General features: G+C 37.8%; 1 protein-coding gene across 1 annotated transcript in view; it reads left to right on the forward strand.

Annotated features, from left to right (window-relative positions):
* Positions 1-1,610: 1,610 nt before the first annotated feature.
* The window catches only part of LOC141054343 (NXPE family member 3-like), a 94,420-nt gene continuing 76,169 nt past the window's right edge, over positions 1,611-19,861 (forward strand). Inside the window, exon 1 of the mRNA XM_073551660.1 lies at positions 1,611-2,241. Within this exon, the coding sequence (XP_073407761.1) occupies positions 1,669-2,241 (573 nt within the window). The 5' untranslated portion in view covers positions 1,611-1,668. The remainder of the gene's footprint in view (positions 2,242-19,861) is intronic.

Below are 19,861 nucleotides of genomic sequence, written 5' to 3' on the forward strand. Positions count from 1 at the left end.
CAAAGGGCAAGACAGAAAGGATAGTCAGGATGTAGCCAAGAAGTCAGAAACCAGAGAAACAGATATACAGTACAGAATCAACAGGCAAACTCACAACAGGGGACAGAACTGGGTCAGAACCATAGAAGCAAGCTAGAAGGCAGGCAAAAGGCACAGGCACACAGGGGTCAACGAACGCAGCCGAGGGCAGTAGTATAACTGACACCAGACTTAGGTCAATTGGCAACTAAATAGCTGCCCTCTGCCAGAGAGAGGCATAAATAATTAACCCCTGTCTGACCAGGACAGGACAAAGACAAAACCCCGTACTGGATCATGACACTTCCCAATAGGTTTAAAAAAATCGGTGTTAGGTTGGTCCAACCTAACACCGATTTTTTTAAACCTAATGGGGCCCATTATATATAGAGCAATATATGGGGCCCATCTTATACTGGAGCATTATGTGGAGCCCATTCTATGTGGAGCATATATTATTATTATTTATTATTATAGCGCCATTTATTCCATAGCGCTTTACATGTGAGGAGGGGTGTACATAATAAGTACAAGTACAGTAATCTTAAACAATACAAGTCACGAGTGGTACAGGAGGAGAGAGGACCCTGCCCGTGAGGGCTCACAATCTACAAGGGATGGGCGAGGATACAGTAGGCGAGGGTAGAGCTGGTCGTGCAGCGGTTTGGTGGATCATTGGTTACTGCAGGTTGTAGGCTTGTCAGAAGAGCTACATCTTCAGGCTCTTTTTGAAGGTTTCCATGGTAGGTGAGAGTCTGATATGTTGTGGTAGAGAGTTCCAGAGTAGGGGGAATGTGCGGGAGAATATATGGCCCATCATACACTGGAGCATCATATATGGGCCCATCATACACTGGAACATCATATATGAGGCCCATCATACACTGGAACATCATATATGAGGCCCATCATACACTGGAGCATCACATATGGGGCCCATCATACACATATAATGATGCTTTAGTGAATGATGAGCCCATATATGATACTCCATATATAATAGGCCCCATATATGATGCTCCAGCATATAATGGGCTCCATATATTGCTCCAAACATAAAAAGTAAAATAAATACTCCTCTCCTCGCTGGCCGCTGCTCTGCTCCGGACTCCTCAGCGTCTTACTGCTCTGCACTGTGACTGTTCAGGCAGAGGACGCACAGTGCTGATGTCATTGCGCCTTCTGACCTGAACGTCACAGACAGAAGACGCCACAGCAGATGAGCGGAGAGAGGTAAGTATTGCAAGGGCCGGGACCCTGATCAAGCGAACTTGCCCGGGTGCGCCGGGTGCTGATGCCATTTCTGCACGCCGATATAGTTAAGGGTGGAGCACTCAAATTAGGGAACCTGTTCTCTCTGTCGCTTCCCAATAGCAACACTACTGAATACAGTCCTAGGAGACCTCAGAGTGTTACACGTCTTTACAGGGAAATTAGATGTTTTGAAGTATTGTGAGTTGCAGTGATTTGCGATTCATTCACTGGAAATCAAAGTTTTTTTTTAATTTGTTGAACTTGGAAAATTTTTATTTGAAAAGATTTGATCATCTCTGGGACACACACATGGAACAGGCAGAGAGACACATACAGTGCCGATACTTATTACTCCAGTGCTGGATTCACAGCTACACTGCTCAGTACTGCTGTACAATGCCCTCTATGTTGCTGTTTCATGTTTCTCAGAATTTTCTAATGTATAAACTTCTTAAGTTTATTTTCAGGATGTTAAATGTGGATACTATGAAAAAATATAAACTACCATCCCCTAAGAAGCAGACTCCTATCAGCACCCACCAACCTACAACTGTCTCTCCCCGCACCATTAACCCCAAATTCAAAAATTTATTAAAGCTTATTGATTGGCCTGGACCCCCATCTCCTGTCACACATTATAACTTCTCCACCAGTCCTAATAAATGTAAATATGATCTACTGAATCCACGGAAAATATACAGAGTTGGGGAGAAATTGGAAGTGATCATCACAGCTCGGGATCACAATGGTCAACAAAAGCAATATGGTGGAGACTTCTTCCGGGCCAAGCTCCACTCACCAGCACTTAAAGCTGGAGTGACCGGACAAATCAAGGACTATAATAATGGAAGCTACTTGGTGACATTCCTTTTTCCATGGCCGGGTGAAGCTCAAGTGCAGATCAGGCTCATTCATTCCAGTGAAGCTGTTGCTGTTATGAAGGAGAAAAGAGAAGAATTTCCAGAAAAGGTACTGTACGAGAGAGGAAAGTTCAGCAGATTCATAGACCGCAACAGGATTCACAAATATTTAGTCTTTTGTTTTAGTAAATTTCCTTCTTCTCATACCTCAGAATGTATCACAGAAGTCATCAAGCATGAAATAAATAGTTTTTGCATATTTCTACTTCTCCAAGTCTGTATAAATATATGCACATAATTTGAAACCTTCCCATTATATGAAAGTGATAACTACAATCATTCTGTCCCCTACAACATGTACAAGAATGTAACTATCATCATTTGGCCCCCTATATACAAGAATACAACTTCTATAATAATGTCCGCTATGTACAACAACATAACTACTATAATACTGCCCCCTATGTACAACAATATAACTACTATAATAATGCCACTATGTCTAAGAATATAACTACTATAATACTGCCCCTATATACAAGAATATAACTACTATAATACTGCTCCTATGTACAAGAATATAACTACTATAATACTGCCCCTATGTACAAGAATATAACTACTATAATACTGCTCCTATGTACAAGAATATACAGTCATATGTAAAAGTTTGGGCACCCCTATTAATGTTAACCTTTTTTCTTTATAACAATTTTAGTTTTTGCAACAGCTATTTCAGTTTCATATATCTAATAACTGATGGACTCAGTTATATTTCTGGATTCAAATGAGGTTTATTTTACTAACAGAAAATGGGCAATCTGCATTTTAATAAAATTTGACCGGTGCAAAAGTATGGGCACCTCAACATAAAAGTGACATTAATATTTCGTAGATCCTCCTTTTGCAAAAATATCAGCCTCTAGTCGCTTCCTGTAGCTATTAATGAGTTCCTGGATCCTGGATGAAGGTATTTGTGACCATTCCTGTTTACAAAATAATTCCAGTTCAGTTAAGCTTGATGGTCGCCGAGCATGCACAGCCCGCTTCAAATTATCCCACAGATGGTCAATGATATTCAGGTCTGGGGACTGGGATGGCCATTCCAGAACATTGTAATTGTTCCTCTGCATGAATGCCTGAGTAGATTTGGAGCGGTGTTTTGGATCATTGTCTTGCTGAATTATCCATCCCCTGCGTAACTTCAACTTCGTCACTGATTCTTGCACATTATTGTCAAGAATCTGCTGATACTGAGTTGAATCCATGCGACCCTCAACTTTAACAAGATTCCCGGTGCCGGCATTGGCCACACAGCCCCAAAGCATGATGGAACCTCCACCAAATTTTACTGTGGATAGCAAGTGTTTTTCTTGGAATGCTGTGTTTTTTAGCCTCCGTGCATAACGCCTTTTTGTATGACCAAACAACTCAATCTTTGTTTCATCAGTCCACAGGACCTTCTTCCAAAATGTAACTGGCTTGTCCAAATGTGCTTTTGCATACCTCAGGCGACTCTGTTTGTGGCGTGCTTGCAGAAACGGCTTCTTTCGCATCACTCTCCCATACAGCTTCTCCTTGTGCAAAGTGCGCTGTATTGTTGACCGATGCACAGTGACACCATCTGCAGCAAGATGATGCTGCAGGTCTTTGGAGGTGGTCTGTGGATTGTCCTTGACTGTTCTCACCATTCTTCTTCTGTGCCTTTCTGATATTTTTCTTGGCCTGCCACTTCTGGGCTTAACAAGAACTGTACCTGTGTTCTTCCATTTCCTTACTATGTTCCTCACAGTGGAAACTGACAGGTTAAATCTCTGAGACAACTTTTTGTATCCTTCCCCTGAAAAGCTATGCTGAATAATCTTTGTTTTCAGATCATTTGAGAGTTGTTTTGAGGAGCCCATGATGCCACTCTTCATAGGAGAATCAAATAGGAGAACTACTTGCAAGTGGCCACCTTAAATACCTTTTCTCATGATTTGATACACCTGGCTATGAAGTTCAAAGCTCAATGAGGTTACAAAACCAATTTAGCGCTTCAGGAAGTCAGTAAAAAGTAGTTAGGAGTGTTCAAATCAAGAAAATGATAAGGGTGCCCATACTTTTGCACTGGTCAAATTTTGTTTAAATGCAGATTGCACATTTTCTGTTAGTACAATAAACCTCATTTGAATCCAGAAATATAACTGAGTCCATCAGTTATTAGATATGTGAAACTGAAATAGCTGTTGCAAAAACCAAAATTGTTATAAAGAAAAAAGGTTAACATTAATAGGGGTGCCCAAACTTTTACATATGACTGTAACTACTATAATACTGCCCCCTATGTACAAGAAAATAACTACTATAATACTGCCCCTATGTAAAAGAACATAACTACTATAATACTGCTCCTATGCACAAGAATATAACTACTATAATACTGCCCCCTATGTACAAGAATATAATTACTATAATAGTGCCCTTATGTACAAGAATATAACTACTATAATACTGCATCTATGTACAAGAATATAACTACTATAATACTGCCCCCTATGTACAAGAATATAACTGCTATAATACTGCCCCTATGTAAAAGAATATAACTACTATTTTACTGCTCCCTATGTACAAGAATATAACTACTGTAATACTGCTCCTATGTACAAGACTATAACTACTATAATACTGCAAATATTGTACAAGAATATAACTACTATAATACTGCCCCCTATGTACAAGAATATAACTACTATAATACTGCCCCTATGTACAAGAATATAGCTACTATAATACTGCTCCCTATGTACAACAATATAACTACTATAATACTGCTCCTATGTACAAGAATATAACTACTATAATACTGCTCTTAAGTACAAGAATATAACAACTATAATACTGCCCCTATGTACAAGAATATAACTACTATAATACTGCCCCCTATGTACAAGAATATAACTACTATAATACTGCTCCTATGTACAAGAATATAACTACTATAATACTGCATCTATGTACAAGAATATAACTACTATAATACTGCCCCTATGTACAAGAACATAAATACTATAATACTGCCCCCATGTACAAGAATATAACTACTATAACACTGATCCCTATGTACAAGAATATAACTACTATAATACTGCCCCTATGTACAAGAATATAACTACTATAACACTGCTCCCTATGTATAAGAATATAACTACTATAATACTGCTCCTATGTACAAGAATATAACTACTATAATACTGTTCCCCATATGCAAGAATATAGCTACTATAATACTGCCCCCTATGTACAAGAATATAACTACAATAATACTGCTCCTATGTACAAGAATATAACTACTATAATACTGCTCCCCATGTACAAGAATATAACTACTATAATACTGCCCCCCTATGTACAAGAATATAACTACTATAATACTGCTCCTATGTACAAGAATATAACTACTATAACACTGCCCCTATGTACAAGAATATAACTATTTTAATACTGCTCCTGTGTACAAGAATATAGCTACTATAATACTGTCACCTATGTACAAGAATATAACTACTATAATACTGCATACTGTATATGTACAAGAATATAACGACTATAATACTGCCCCCTATGTACAAGAATATAACTACTATAATACTGGCCCCTATGTACAAGAATATAACTACTATAATACTGCTCCTATGTACAAGAATATAACTACTATAATACTGCTCTCTATATAGAAGAATATAACTACTATAATACTGCTGATGTGGATTTATTTTTGATTTGGGTAGATTTACCCCTGTGCATACTGTGGCCTGTCCTGATTAGACAGAATCTTATTGAGCGCTCAAAGGAAAAGAGGAAGCTACACTTAGTTAGCAACAACTCATTCCAGCAGAACTCTGGAAACTTTATTCATATATGGTCTTTTATCAGTTCGTATAAAGGAGTGGTTACTCATTAACATAAAGGCTTTACTTCTTAGCTAATTGGTTAGTTTAAATGCATGAACATATATGGGTGTCCAACCTGGGGTTATTTAGACACCACGTGATTTACTTTCCGGAGTCTTGCACTTGTCAGCAAGTCTCCAATATCGGCCGGACCACCTGGCCTAAGTTCCTCATTCCCTATGTCTGCTAGATATTTCTCAAGTCACAAGACAATGAGATGACTGGGTAGCAGGTTATTTCCACCAACTAGTTATAAGGTTCAAACTGTGAATATGTATCTGTGTGCAGTATATATGAGTATATAGCAGTATATAGCCTACATAAGAGTACATGAGTATATAGCCTATAGCAGGCAAGTGAGATCTATATGAAATACATATATATTTCCATAACAATGCTCCTATGTACAAGAATATAACTACTATAATACTGCTCTCTATATACAAGGATATAGCTACTATAATACTGCCCCCTATGTACAAGAATATAACTACTATAATACTGCTCCTATGTACAAGAATATAACTACTATAATACTGCCTCCTATGTACAAGAATATAACTACTATAATACTGCTCCTATATACAAGAATATAACTACTATAATACTGCCCTGTTATGAATGGGAAACCGAGGAGGAAAAAAGACAACAAGCTAAGTCTCAGAAAACCAGAGAAGTTGGTAACTATGCAGATTGCAGATCCCTGATCTTAACCGCACAACTAGCAGCAGTCGTGGAGCATTCCTACGTTGGTCCTAGATGCCTCGTCACAACCGGAGAACTACATAAGCCTAAAGCAGGAAAAGAGGAAAACTAACTGCCCCAGAGCAGACCCCAAAGGAAAGACAGCCCCCCACATGTATTGACGGTGAAGCAAGATGAAAATACAAACAAAGGCATGAAAATAGGCTGAGCAAACGATTGGGCCCGGCTAACTGAAAAGGACAGAAAAGGAAAGACACTGTCTGCAATCTGCCTAAAAAAACCTACAAAAATATTGTCCAACACTTCTGATAGCAAAATTAACCATTAAGTCATTAGACTTCTAAACCTATGTCAGCACTCTGAAATATTCTGAGACAGAGCAAAAAAGAGGCCAATCTAATAAGGGACAAAAAGCAGATTGGCAAATACTGATTAATAGGAGTGGAATTTCAGCATAGCCCCAGCAGGGGCAGGCTGATTATACAAAAAACTGAATTGACCAACAAGCGCAAGTGTCAACATTAGCAAAAAACAAACATAACTTGAGAAGACTGGAAGAGAGCTGAAGACCAAGACCTGAGAAGCAGACTGAATCACCAGCACCCGGATATGGCGTCGGCTGTCTTATATCCAGTCTGATACTCCAGAGATCCAATCGTTATCTTCCTCATCAGGTGGCAGATCACTACCACTTAAGCCAACCGCACTACCTCCTGTCACCACCAGAGGGAGAACGGAAGGGGGACTCTCAACTGGTGGAGCAGAAAATGAGTTCATGACACTGCCCTCTATGTACAAGAATATAGCTACCATAATACTGCCCCTATGTACAAGAATATAAGCTACTATAATACTGCCACTATGTAAAAGAATATAACTACTATAATACTGCCCCTATGTACAAGAATATAACTACTATAATACTGCTCCTATATACACAAGAATATAACTACTATAATACTGCTCCTATGTACAAGAATATAACTATATAACTACTATAATACTGCTCCTATGTACATGAATATAACTACTATAATACTGCTCCTATGTACAAGAATATTATTACTATAATACTGCCCCTATGTACAAGAATATAACTACTATAATACTGCCCCCTATGTACAAGAATATAACTACTATAATACTGCCCCTATGTACAAGAATATAACTACTATAATACTGCTCCTATGTACAAGAATATAACTACTATAATACTGCCCCTCATGTACAAGAATATAACTACTATAATACTGCTCCCTATATACAAGAATATAACTACTATAATACTGCCCCCTATGTACAAGAATACAACTACTATAATACTGCCTCCTATGTACAAGAATATAACTACTATAATACTGCTCCTATATACAAGAATATAACTACTATAATACTGCCCCCTATGTACAAGAATATAACTACTATAATACTGCCTCCTATGTACAAGAATATAACTACTATAATACTGCTCCCTATATACAAGAATATAACTACTATAATACTGCTCCCTATATACAAGAATATAACTACTATAATACTGCTCCTATGTACAAGAATATAACTACTATAATACTGCCCCCTATGTACAAGAATGTAGCTACTGTAATACTGCTCCCTATATACAAGAATATAACTACTATAATACTGCCCCCTATGTACAAGAATACAACTACTATAATACTGCCTCCTATGTACAAGAATATAACTACTATAATACTGCTCCTATATACAAGAATATAACTACTATAATACTGCCCCCTATGTACAAGAATATAACTACTATAATACTGCCCCCTATGTACAAGAATATAACTACTATAATACTGCCTCCTATGTACAAGAATATAACTACTTTAATACTGCTCCCTATATACAAGAATATAACTACTATAATACTGCCCTCTATGTACAAGAATATAACTGCTATAATACTGCCCCTGTATACAAGAATATAACTACTATAATACTGCCCCCTATGTACAAGAATATAACTACTATAATACTGCTTCTATGTACAAGAATATAACTACTATAATACTGCTCCTATGTACAAGAATAAAACTACTATAATACTGCCCCCTATGTACAAGAATATAACTACTATAATACTGCCCCTATCTACAAGAATATAACTACTATAATACTGCCCCCTATGTACAAGAATATAACTGCTATAATATTGCACCTATGTACAAGAATATAACTACTATAATACTGCCCCCTATGTACAAGAATATAACTACTATAATACTGCCCCTATATACAAGAATATAACTACTATAATACTGCCCCTATGTACAAGAATATAACTACTATAATACTGCCCCCTATGTACAAGAATATAACTACTATAATACTGCCCCCTATGTACAAGAATATAACTACTATAATACTGCTCCTATGTACAAGAATATAACTACTATAATACTGCCCCTATGTACAAAAATATAACTACTATAATACTGCCCCCTATGTACAAGAATATAACTACTATAATACTGCCCCTATGTACAAGAATATAACTACTATAATACTGACCCCTATGTACAAAAATATAACTACTATAATACTGCCCCCTATGTGCAAAAATATAACTACTATAATACTGCTCCTATGTACAAGAATATTATTACTATAATACTGCCCCTATGTACAAGAATATAACTACTATAATACTGCCCCCTATGTACAAGAATATAACTACTATAATACTGCCCCTATGTACAAGAATATAACTACTATAATACTGCTCCTATGTACAAGAATATAACTACTATAATACTGCCCCTATGTACAAGAATATAACTACTATAATACTGCCCCTTATGTACAAGAATATAACTACTATAATACTGCCCCTTATGTACAAGAATATAACTACTATAATACTGCTCCCTATATACAAGAATATAACTACTATAATACTGCCCCCTATGTACAAGAATACAACTACTATAATACTGCCTCCTATGTACAAGAATATAACTACTATAATACTGCTCCTATATACAAGAATATAACTACTATAATACTGCCCCCTATGTACAAGAATATAACTACTATAATACTGCCTCCTATGTACAAGAATATAACTACTATAATACTGCTCCCTATATACAAGAATATAACTACTATAATACTGCCCCTATATACAAGAATATAACTACTATAATACTGCTCCCTATATACAAGAATATAGCTACTATAATACTGCCCCCTATGTACAAGAATACAACTACTATAATACTGCCTCCTATGTACAAGTATATAACTACTATAATACTGCTCCTATATACAAAAATATAACTACTATAATACTGCCCCCTATGTACAAGAATACAACTACTATAATACTGCCTTCTATGTACAAGAATATAACTACTATAATACTGCCCTCTATGTACAAGAATATAACTACTATAATACTGCTCCCTATATACAAGAATATAACTACTATAATACTGCCTCCTATGTAGAAGAATATAACTACTATAATACTGCTCCTATATACAATAATATAACTACTATAATAATGCTCCTATGTACAAGAATATTACTACTATAATACTGCCCCTATGTACAAGAATATAACTACTATAATACTGCCCCCTATGTACAAGAATATAACTACTATAATACTGCTCCTATGTACAAGAATATTACTACTATAATACTGCCCCTATGTACAAGAATATAACTACTATAATACTGCCCCCTATGTACAAGAATATAACTACTATAATACTGCCCCTATGTACAAGAATATAACTACTATAATACTGCTCCTATGTACAAGAATATAACTACTATAATACTGCTCCTATATACAAGAATATAACTACTATAATACTGCCCCCTATGTACAAGAATATAACTACTATAATACTACCCCTATATACAAGAATATAACTACTATAATACTGCCCCTATGTACAAGAATATAACTACTATAATACTGCCCCCTATGTACAAGAATATAACTACTATAATACTGCCCCTATGTACAACAATATAACTACTATAATACTGCTCCTATGTACAAGAATATAACTACTATAATACTGCCCCTATGTACAAGAATATAACTACTATAATACTGCCCCCTATGTACAAGAATATAACTACTATAATACTACCCCTATGTACAAGAATATAACTACTATAATACTGCCCCCTATGTACAAAAATAAAACTACTATAATACTGCCCCCTATGTGCAAAAATATAACTACTATAATACTGCTCCTATGTACAAGAATATTATTACTATAATACTGCCCCTATGTACAAGAATATAACTACTATAATACTACCCCCTATGTACAAGAATATAACTACTATAATACTGCCCCTATGTACAAGAATATAACTACTATAATACTGCTCCTATGTACAAGAATATAACTACTATAATACTGCTCCTATATACAAGAATATAACTACTATAATACTGCCCCTATGTACAAGAATATAACTACTATAATACTGCTCCTATGTACAAGAATATAACTACTATAATACTGCCCCTATGTACAAGAATATAACTACTATAATACTGCCCCCTATGTACAAGAATATAACTACTATAATACTGCTCCTATATACAAGAATATAACTACTATAATACTGCCCCTAGGTACAAGAATATAACTACTATAATACTGCCCCTATGTACAAGAATATAACTACTGTAATACTGCCCCTATTTACAAGAATATAACTACTATAATACTGCCCCTATGTACAAGAATATAACTACTATAATACTGCCCCTATGTACAAGAATATAACTACTATAATACTGCCCCTATTTACAAGAATATAACTACTATAATACTGCTCCTATGTACAAGAATATAACTACTATAATACTGCCCCTATGTACAAGAATATAACTACTATAATACTGCCCCCTATGTACAAGAATGTAGCTACTATAATACTGCTCCCTATATACAAGAATATAACTACTATAATACTGCCCCCTATGTACAAGAATACAACTACTATAATACTGCCTCCTATGTACAAGAATATAACTACTATAAAACTGCTCCTATATACAAGAATATAACTACTATAATACTGCCCCCTATGTACAAGAATATAACTGCTATAATACTGCCTCCTATGTACAAGAATATAACTACTATAATACTGCTCCCTATATACAAGAATATAACTACTATAATACTGCCCTCTATGTACAAGAATATAACTACTATAATACTGCCCTTATATACAAGAATATAACTACTATAATACTGCCCCCTATGTACAAGAATATAACTGCTATAATACTGCCTCCTATGTACAAGAATATAACTACTATAATACTGCTCCCTATATACAAGAATATAACTACTATAATACTGCCCCCTATGTACAAGAATACAACTAATATAATACTGCCTCCTATGTACAAGAATATAACTACTATAATACTGCTCCTATATACAAGAATATAACTACTATAATACTGCCCCCTATGTACAAGAATATAACTACTATAATACTGCCTCCTATGTACAAGAATATAACTACTATAATACTGCTCCCTATATACAAGAATATAACTACTATAATACTGCCCCTATATACAAGAATATAACTACTATAATACTGCTCCCTATATACAAGAATATAGCTACTATAATACTGCCCCCTATGTACAAGAATACAACTACTATAATACTGCCTCCTATGTACAAGAATATAACTACTATAATACTGCTCCTATATACAAGAATATAACTACTATAATACTGCCCCTATGTACAAGAATATAACTACTATAATACTGCTCCTATGTACAAGAATATAACTACTATAATACTGCCCCTATGTACAAGAATATAACTACTATAATACTGCCCCCTATGTACAAGAATATAACTACTATAATACTGCTCCTATATACAAGAATATAACTACTATAATACTGCCCCTATGTACAAGAATATAACTACTATAATACTGCCCCTATGTACAAGAATATAACTACTATAATACTGCCCCTATTTACAAGAATATAACTACTATAATACTGCTCCTATGTACAAGAATATAACTACTATAATACTGCCCCTATGTACAAGAATATAACTACTATAATACTGCCCCCTATGTACAAGAATGTAGCTACTATAATACTGCTCCCTATATACAAGAATATAACTACTATAATACTGCCCCCTATGTACAAGAATACAACTACTATAATACTGCCTCCTATGTACAAGAATATAACTACTATAAAACTGCTCCTATATACAAGAATATAACTACTGTAATACTGCCCCCTATGTACAAGAATATAACTGCTATAATACTGCCTCCTATGTACAAGAATATAACTATTATAATACTGCTCCCTATATACAAGAATATAACTACTATAATACTGCCCTCTATGTACAAGAATATAACTACTATAATACTGCCCTTATATACAAGAATATAACTACTATAATACTGCCCCCTATGTACAAGGATATAACTACTATAATACTGCTTCTATGTACAAGAATATAACTACTATAATACTACTCCTATGTACAAGAATAAAACTACTATAATACTGCCCCCTATGTACAAGAATATAACTACTATAATACTGCCCCTATCTACAAGAATATAACTACTATAATACTGCCCCCTATGTACAAGAATATAACTACTATAATATTGCACCTATGTACAAGAATATAACTACTAAAATACTGCCCCCTATGTACAAGAATATAACTACTATAATACTGCTTCTATGTACAAGAATATAACTACTATAATACTACTCCTATGTACAAGAATAAAACTACTATAATACTGCCCCCTATGTACAAGAATATAACTACTATAATACTGCCCCTATCTACAAGAATATAACTACTATAATACTGCTCCTATGTACAAGAATATAACTACTATAATACTGCCCCTATGTACAAGAATATAACTACTATAATACTGCCCCCTATGTACAAGAATATAACTACTATAATACTGCTCCTATATACAAGAATATAACTACTATAATACTGCCCCTAGGTACAAGAATATAACTACTATAATACTGCCCCTATGTACAAGAATATAACTACTGTAATACTGCCCCTATTTACAAGAATATAACTACTATAATACTGCCCCTATGTACAAGAATATAACTACTATAATACTGCCCCTATTTACAAGAATATAACTACTATAATACTGCTCCTATGTACAAGAATATAACTACTATAATACTTCCCCTATGTACAAGAATATAACTACTATAATACTGCCCCTATGTACAAGAATGTAGCTACTATAATACTGCTCCCTATATACAAGAATATAACTACTATAATACTGCCCCCTATGTACAAGAATACAACTACTATAATACTGCCTCCTATGTACAAGAATATAACTACTATAAAACTGCTCCTATATACAAGAATATAACTACTATAATACTGCCCCCTATGTACAAGAATATAACTGCTAGAATACTGCCTCCTATGTACAAGAATATAACTACTATAATACTGCTCCCTATATACAAGAATATAACTACTATAATACTGCCCTCTATGTACAAGAATATAACTACTATAATACTGCCCCTATATACAAGAATATAACTACTATAATACTGCCCCCTATGTACAAGGATATAACTACTATAATACTGCTTCTATGTACAAGAATATAACTACTATAATACTACTCCTATGTACAAGAATAAAACTACTATAATACTGCCCCCTATGTACAAGAATATAACTACTATAATACTGCCCCTATCTACAAGAATATAACTACTATAATACTGCCCCCTATGTACAAGAATATAACTACTATAATATTGCACCTATGTACAAGAATATAACTACTAAAATACTGCCCCCTATGTACAAGAATATAACTACTATAATACTGCTTCTATGTACAAGAATATAACTACTATAATACTACTCCTATGTACAAGAATAAAACTACTATAATACTGCCCCCTATGTACAAGAATATAACTACTATAATACTGCCCCTATCTACAAGAATATAACTACTATAATACTGCCCCCTATGTACAAGAATATAACAACTATAATACTGCCCCTATATACAAGAATATAACTACTATAATGATCTTTTTATTTAAAAACTAGCAACCATATATTACAAAAATGTTACATTAAAATCTCAAAGCAATAAATAGTAAAGGAGATAAATATTGTGCTGTTACATCACTTAACCAATAGCATTAGCAAACATTGACAAATCCCGATACATGGATGTTCCTCCAGTTCACGTTCCCTGGGTTCCCCTTTATATCCTTATATACGGCCTTGAGACTTTCTAGGATCTTATACCAGCCATTATCACAGGACAGGACTTCCTTGTTGATGAGCAGGCAGCACTGCGCACACCACAGATGGTAGATGGTCACCACATTTACTATATACAGAGAGCTTCTGTCATACGCCCTGAGCTCAGGCTGGAAGTCTCCGTACAGCAGCTGACCATACGACTGTCCCACCAGGTGCGACAACTTTAGGGACAAGGACACAGACTCCCATACCTGCATACTGAAGGGGCACTCTAACAGCAGATGGTCCATCGTCTCCAGTATATGGGGGCACTCTTCTCTGGGACAGGATCTGTCTGATACATTCCTGCACTTTAGATTATCTCTAACGTACATTTTACCATGGAGTGCCAGCCACGCTACGTCTCTCATATGAGGGGGAACTCTGGGATCGAGCACGTTTTTTACAGCCCATTTTACATCCAGACTCGGAGCGCCCCTCAGTTGTACCTGGACACTGAAGTGAGATGACAGGACATTCTTATACAGCTCCGTCCTACTAAGCTGCTTGACGTCATCATACAAGATCCTCCATCTGATGACCTTACTTATTATGTGGACACCATACCAAGAAACATTATTCTTTAGTCGTCCTGAGATTCTCTTGATGGGGTCCCCTACCGACCACACAGACACAAACTGCTGGATCTGGCTCTTAAACAAACAAGACCATGGCACCTTCTCTGAATTCTTACAAAACGAAAAATTCTTCATGAGAAACAAAAGATTAAAGAAGAGCTCAGGACAAGGCATGGCGAGACCACCATCCTTATGAGAGAGATAAACAATGTTTCTCCTGACCACATTCACCCTGTTGCCCCACAAGAAGTGAAAGAAGACATTGGTAAGTCTGGGGAGCAACGTATCTGGCAGCGGGAACACCACACTGATATAGAGGAACAGCGGGAGCAGGAAGGTCTTCAGCAGGCGGATCTTCTCCAGATATGTCAGCTTCCAGTGTCTCCAGCTCTGCACCTTCCGCTCACACACCACCTGCTTCTCCTCCCAGTTCACCTTCCCATCATCTACAGCACCAAACACCACTCCCAAAATCTTTATCTGATCCTGAACTGTTCTGAAGGGCACAGAGAAGACATCACGGTCACTCCCCAGCCACAACGCCTCGCTCTTCTCCATCTTCACAGAGGAGTTAGATACTTGGGAGAAGGCTGTGATCTCCTGCTGTAGAGTCGCACAATCATCTCTAGAAGTCACCACAACCGACACATCATCCGTATAGGCACAGAACTTTACCTCCTCCACCATACTTTGGAGGTGGCACCTCAGCCCTGTAAAATCTCTATGATCCTGCAGTTTTCTGAGGAAAGGATCCAGACTGAAAACATACAACAATGGGCTGAGAGGACAGCCCTGCCTCACCCCTGACATGATCGCAAAGGGCTCAACCAAGTGACCATTAATCAGCGGCAGGCTTATAGCTTCCTCATACAGAAATCGCAGCCACTGCACAAACCGCATCGGGAGGCCATACTGTAACAAAACCTGATACAGGTAATCATGATGGACTCTATCAAAGGCTTTACTCTGGTGTAAGCCCACAATATACGCCCCCACATGGTGCTGCTTCATGTACGTCACGGCTTCTCTCACCAACAACAATGAGTCCTCTATCGTCCGACCCTTCACACCACACGTCTGGTTGGCGATGATGAGCTCACCCGCCACCTCACTCAGCCGATAATACAAGATCTTGGCCAGAATTTTATAATCCGTGTTCAGCAGAGACAATGGACGCCAGCCAGTTCTTTATATCTTTTAGATTTCCTTTTTTTGCCAAAAGGACCAGAACAGATTTATACTTGGACGGTAGAAGCTTCCCTGCTGAGAGGCAATCATTATAGACCTGCACCAGGTCTGGAGCTAATAAGTCCCTGAACTCTCTATAAAACTCGCTGGTCAGGCCGTCCAGCCCCGGGCTCTTGTTGGCCTTTAAGGAGTCAATGCTCTTCTTCACCTCCTCCTCAGTTATGGGACCGGCCATACTATCTGCCTGTGTGGGGTCTAATGTTGGTAGGGACACCCCCTTCAGATAGGCATTAATGGCTTCCTTATCAATATGAGCCCCTTTATAGAGATCTCTATAATAATCAGCAATGATCTTGTGGACTTTCTCCGGCTCTGACTGCTCCACCCCATTCTCATCCAACAAACCAGTGACTAGCTTCTTACTGACCCTCTTTTTACAGGCAATGAAAGGATCTGGGTTATGAACGCCCCAATTATCAAACTGTACCTCCGCCTTGAGAGACTTGAGGCGATCATGCTGCAGCTCCCTCATTCGCTGCTTTATATGGCTGACGATCCGTCCATCCACCTCCTCACCACCATTCATCCTGCTATATAGCCGGCTCAGTTGCAGTCTCAGGGCAGAGTATCTCATATAATCCATATTACTATGTCTCCTGGCTGCTCGTATAATAAACTGCTTGATGTCACTTTTCATGGTCTCCCACCACTCAGCTGTGTCATCACACATACATTGGGTGGTCCTACGATCATTATAGAAGGTGGTGAAGGTCTCTCTGAACCGTGGATCTTGGATCATGGAGCTATTCACCTTCCAGTACCCCTTTCCACAGACCACAGCTTGGGCCAGATCCAGCGTCACGCTCACCATGCAATGGTCAGAGAACTCCAGAGGGCTGATCCTGTACTGAGAGCATCTCGCCTCTCTCTTTATATACACCCGGTCTATTCTGCTGGCATTACCACCCTTATGGTATGTGTATGTCTTACTGGTATGGTGGGAACCATAGGGGTCTACTAGATGGGCCTGTTGGACTATATTATTAAGAAACGTCTCATCATATCTCAGTTTCTTATGACTACTGGATCTATCCACATTACAAGACACATTATTAAAATCCCCACACAATATAAACACTTTAGAAGTAAAGCAATATGGCTTCATATTGCTTTACTTCTAAAGGAAAGACTAGAAGCAATGGGATGAAACTGAATGGGAAGAGACACAGATTAGATATTAGAAAAAACTTTTTGACAGTTAGAGTGATCAATGAGTGGAACAGGCTGCCACGAGAAGTGGTGAGTTCTCCTTCAATGGAAGTCTTCAAACAGAGGCTGGACAGACATCTGACTGGGATGATTTAGCGAATCCTGCTTTGAGCAGGGGGTTGGACCAGATGGCCCAGGAGGTCCCTTCCAACTCTACGATTCTATGATTCTATGATTCATATGGTCAAACAGTTCCCTCCGCTCTTTTCTTGTCTGCGGAGCATAAATGTTTATTGCTCTATAATGGATGGAGTCCAGTACAAAGTCCAGCATCAGACAGCGGCCTGGACAGATCTCCAGGACTCTGTCCACCTGGACATCCATGGTATTAAAGAGGATTCCCACACCGTCATTCCTCTCCAGCCCGAAGGACCAGAATGATGGACCTAGTCTCCAGTCTCTCTTGGCTGCATACACATGGGCATTACATTTCAGATACGTCTCCTGTAAGAAGAAGACGTCAGATCTCTCATCAGACAATTGCTGGTAGATCGCCTGCCGTCGGCTACCAGTCCTCACACTGTTCACATTAATAGAGCTTAGTCTCAGCCGCATCCTGATCACTTAAACTTTCTGGTCTTCTTTCTCCTTCCACTGCTGTCACCTGCAGTGCCCCATCTCTTTGTGGACACGGGAGAGTCAGGATCCACCTCATCAGAGACATTTTCTATGATGTATGAAGAACCTTGCTCCATTTGTGCCTCTTCTTCTTTGTCTTCTTCTCCCAGTACATTGTAACGTCCTGGACTTATCACCAGCACTGGAGGCTCAGAGGTTTTCTGGACTGTTGTGATTTTCCTGGAGGAATCCACAAAGGCTATTTTCCTTTTTATGGTCACAAAACCTTCGTCATCCACACTGGACACTGCGGACAATTTATCTGCTTCTACAGATGTACTGGGCTGAAGCTTGGATGGTTTGGTGACAGGTTTTCTAGACACCTTAGTGACTAGTATTTTAGATCTTAATTTAGTGGCTGAACATTGCTTAGATCTCACTTTACTGGCTGATGGTGGCTTAGCTCTGGCTGGTGGTACTTTAGGTGTTTCTTCAGTGGCTGGTGGTCCTAATAGTGCAGCATCCATCAATATTATAGCACACTCTGGAGCAGGCTCGCTGTTACTGTGACTTATCACCTCATCAGTGCCGGCTTCTTGGACAATATCTGTACCTCTTGTGGTTTCTTTTCCCATAATTTCCAAGGAGGTCTGGCCATTATATTTATTATGCTCTGCATGAGGGCAATCACGAAATGTATGCCCGGGTCGTGAGCACAGGTTACAGATGACGGTTCCTGTGCATTTGTCCTTTGCATGCCCGAACTGTCCACACAATGAGCATGTGATTCGAGAGCAGTTCATGGCGAGGTGCCTGCCCCCACATCTATGGCACAGACGTGGCTGACCGGGGTAATAGCATATCCCCCTCTCTGAGCCCAGGTAGAAGGAGTGCGGCAGATGTCTGGTTACACCATCCTCCTGTAGAAGCTGGATTTTCACAGAATATCCTCCATTCCATATTTGCTCCTCATCATAGATCTTCTGGGGATGACTTCTCACCATGCACTGCCGGCTCAACCAGTGCTGCAGATCCGCCAGAGCCACCACCTCTGACTGGAACAGGACAGTGGCCGTTATTTCCTGCGGCTTAGACAGCTGGATACAATGGAGATGATCCCAGATCTCATCATCTCT

Source organism: Dendrobates tinctorius, unplaced genomic scaffold (assembly GCF_039654945.1).
Source record: "Dendrobates tinctorius isolate UK_male_01 unplaced genomic scaffold, ASM3965494v1 ptg000178l, whole genome shotgun sequence".
Taxonomy (NCBI): Eukaryota; Metazoa; Chordata; class Amphibia; order Anura; family Dendrobatidae; genus Dendrobates; species Dendrobates tinctorius.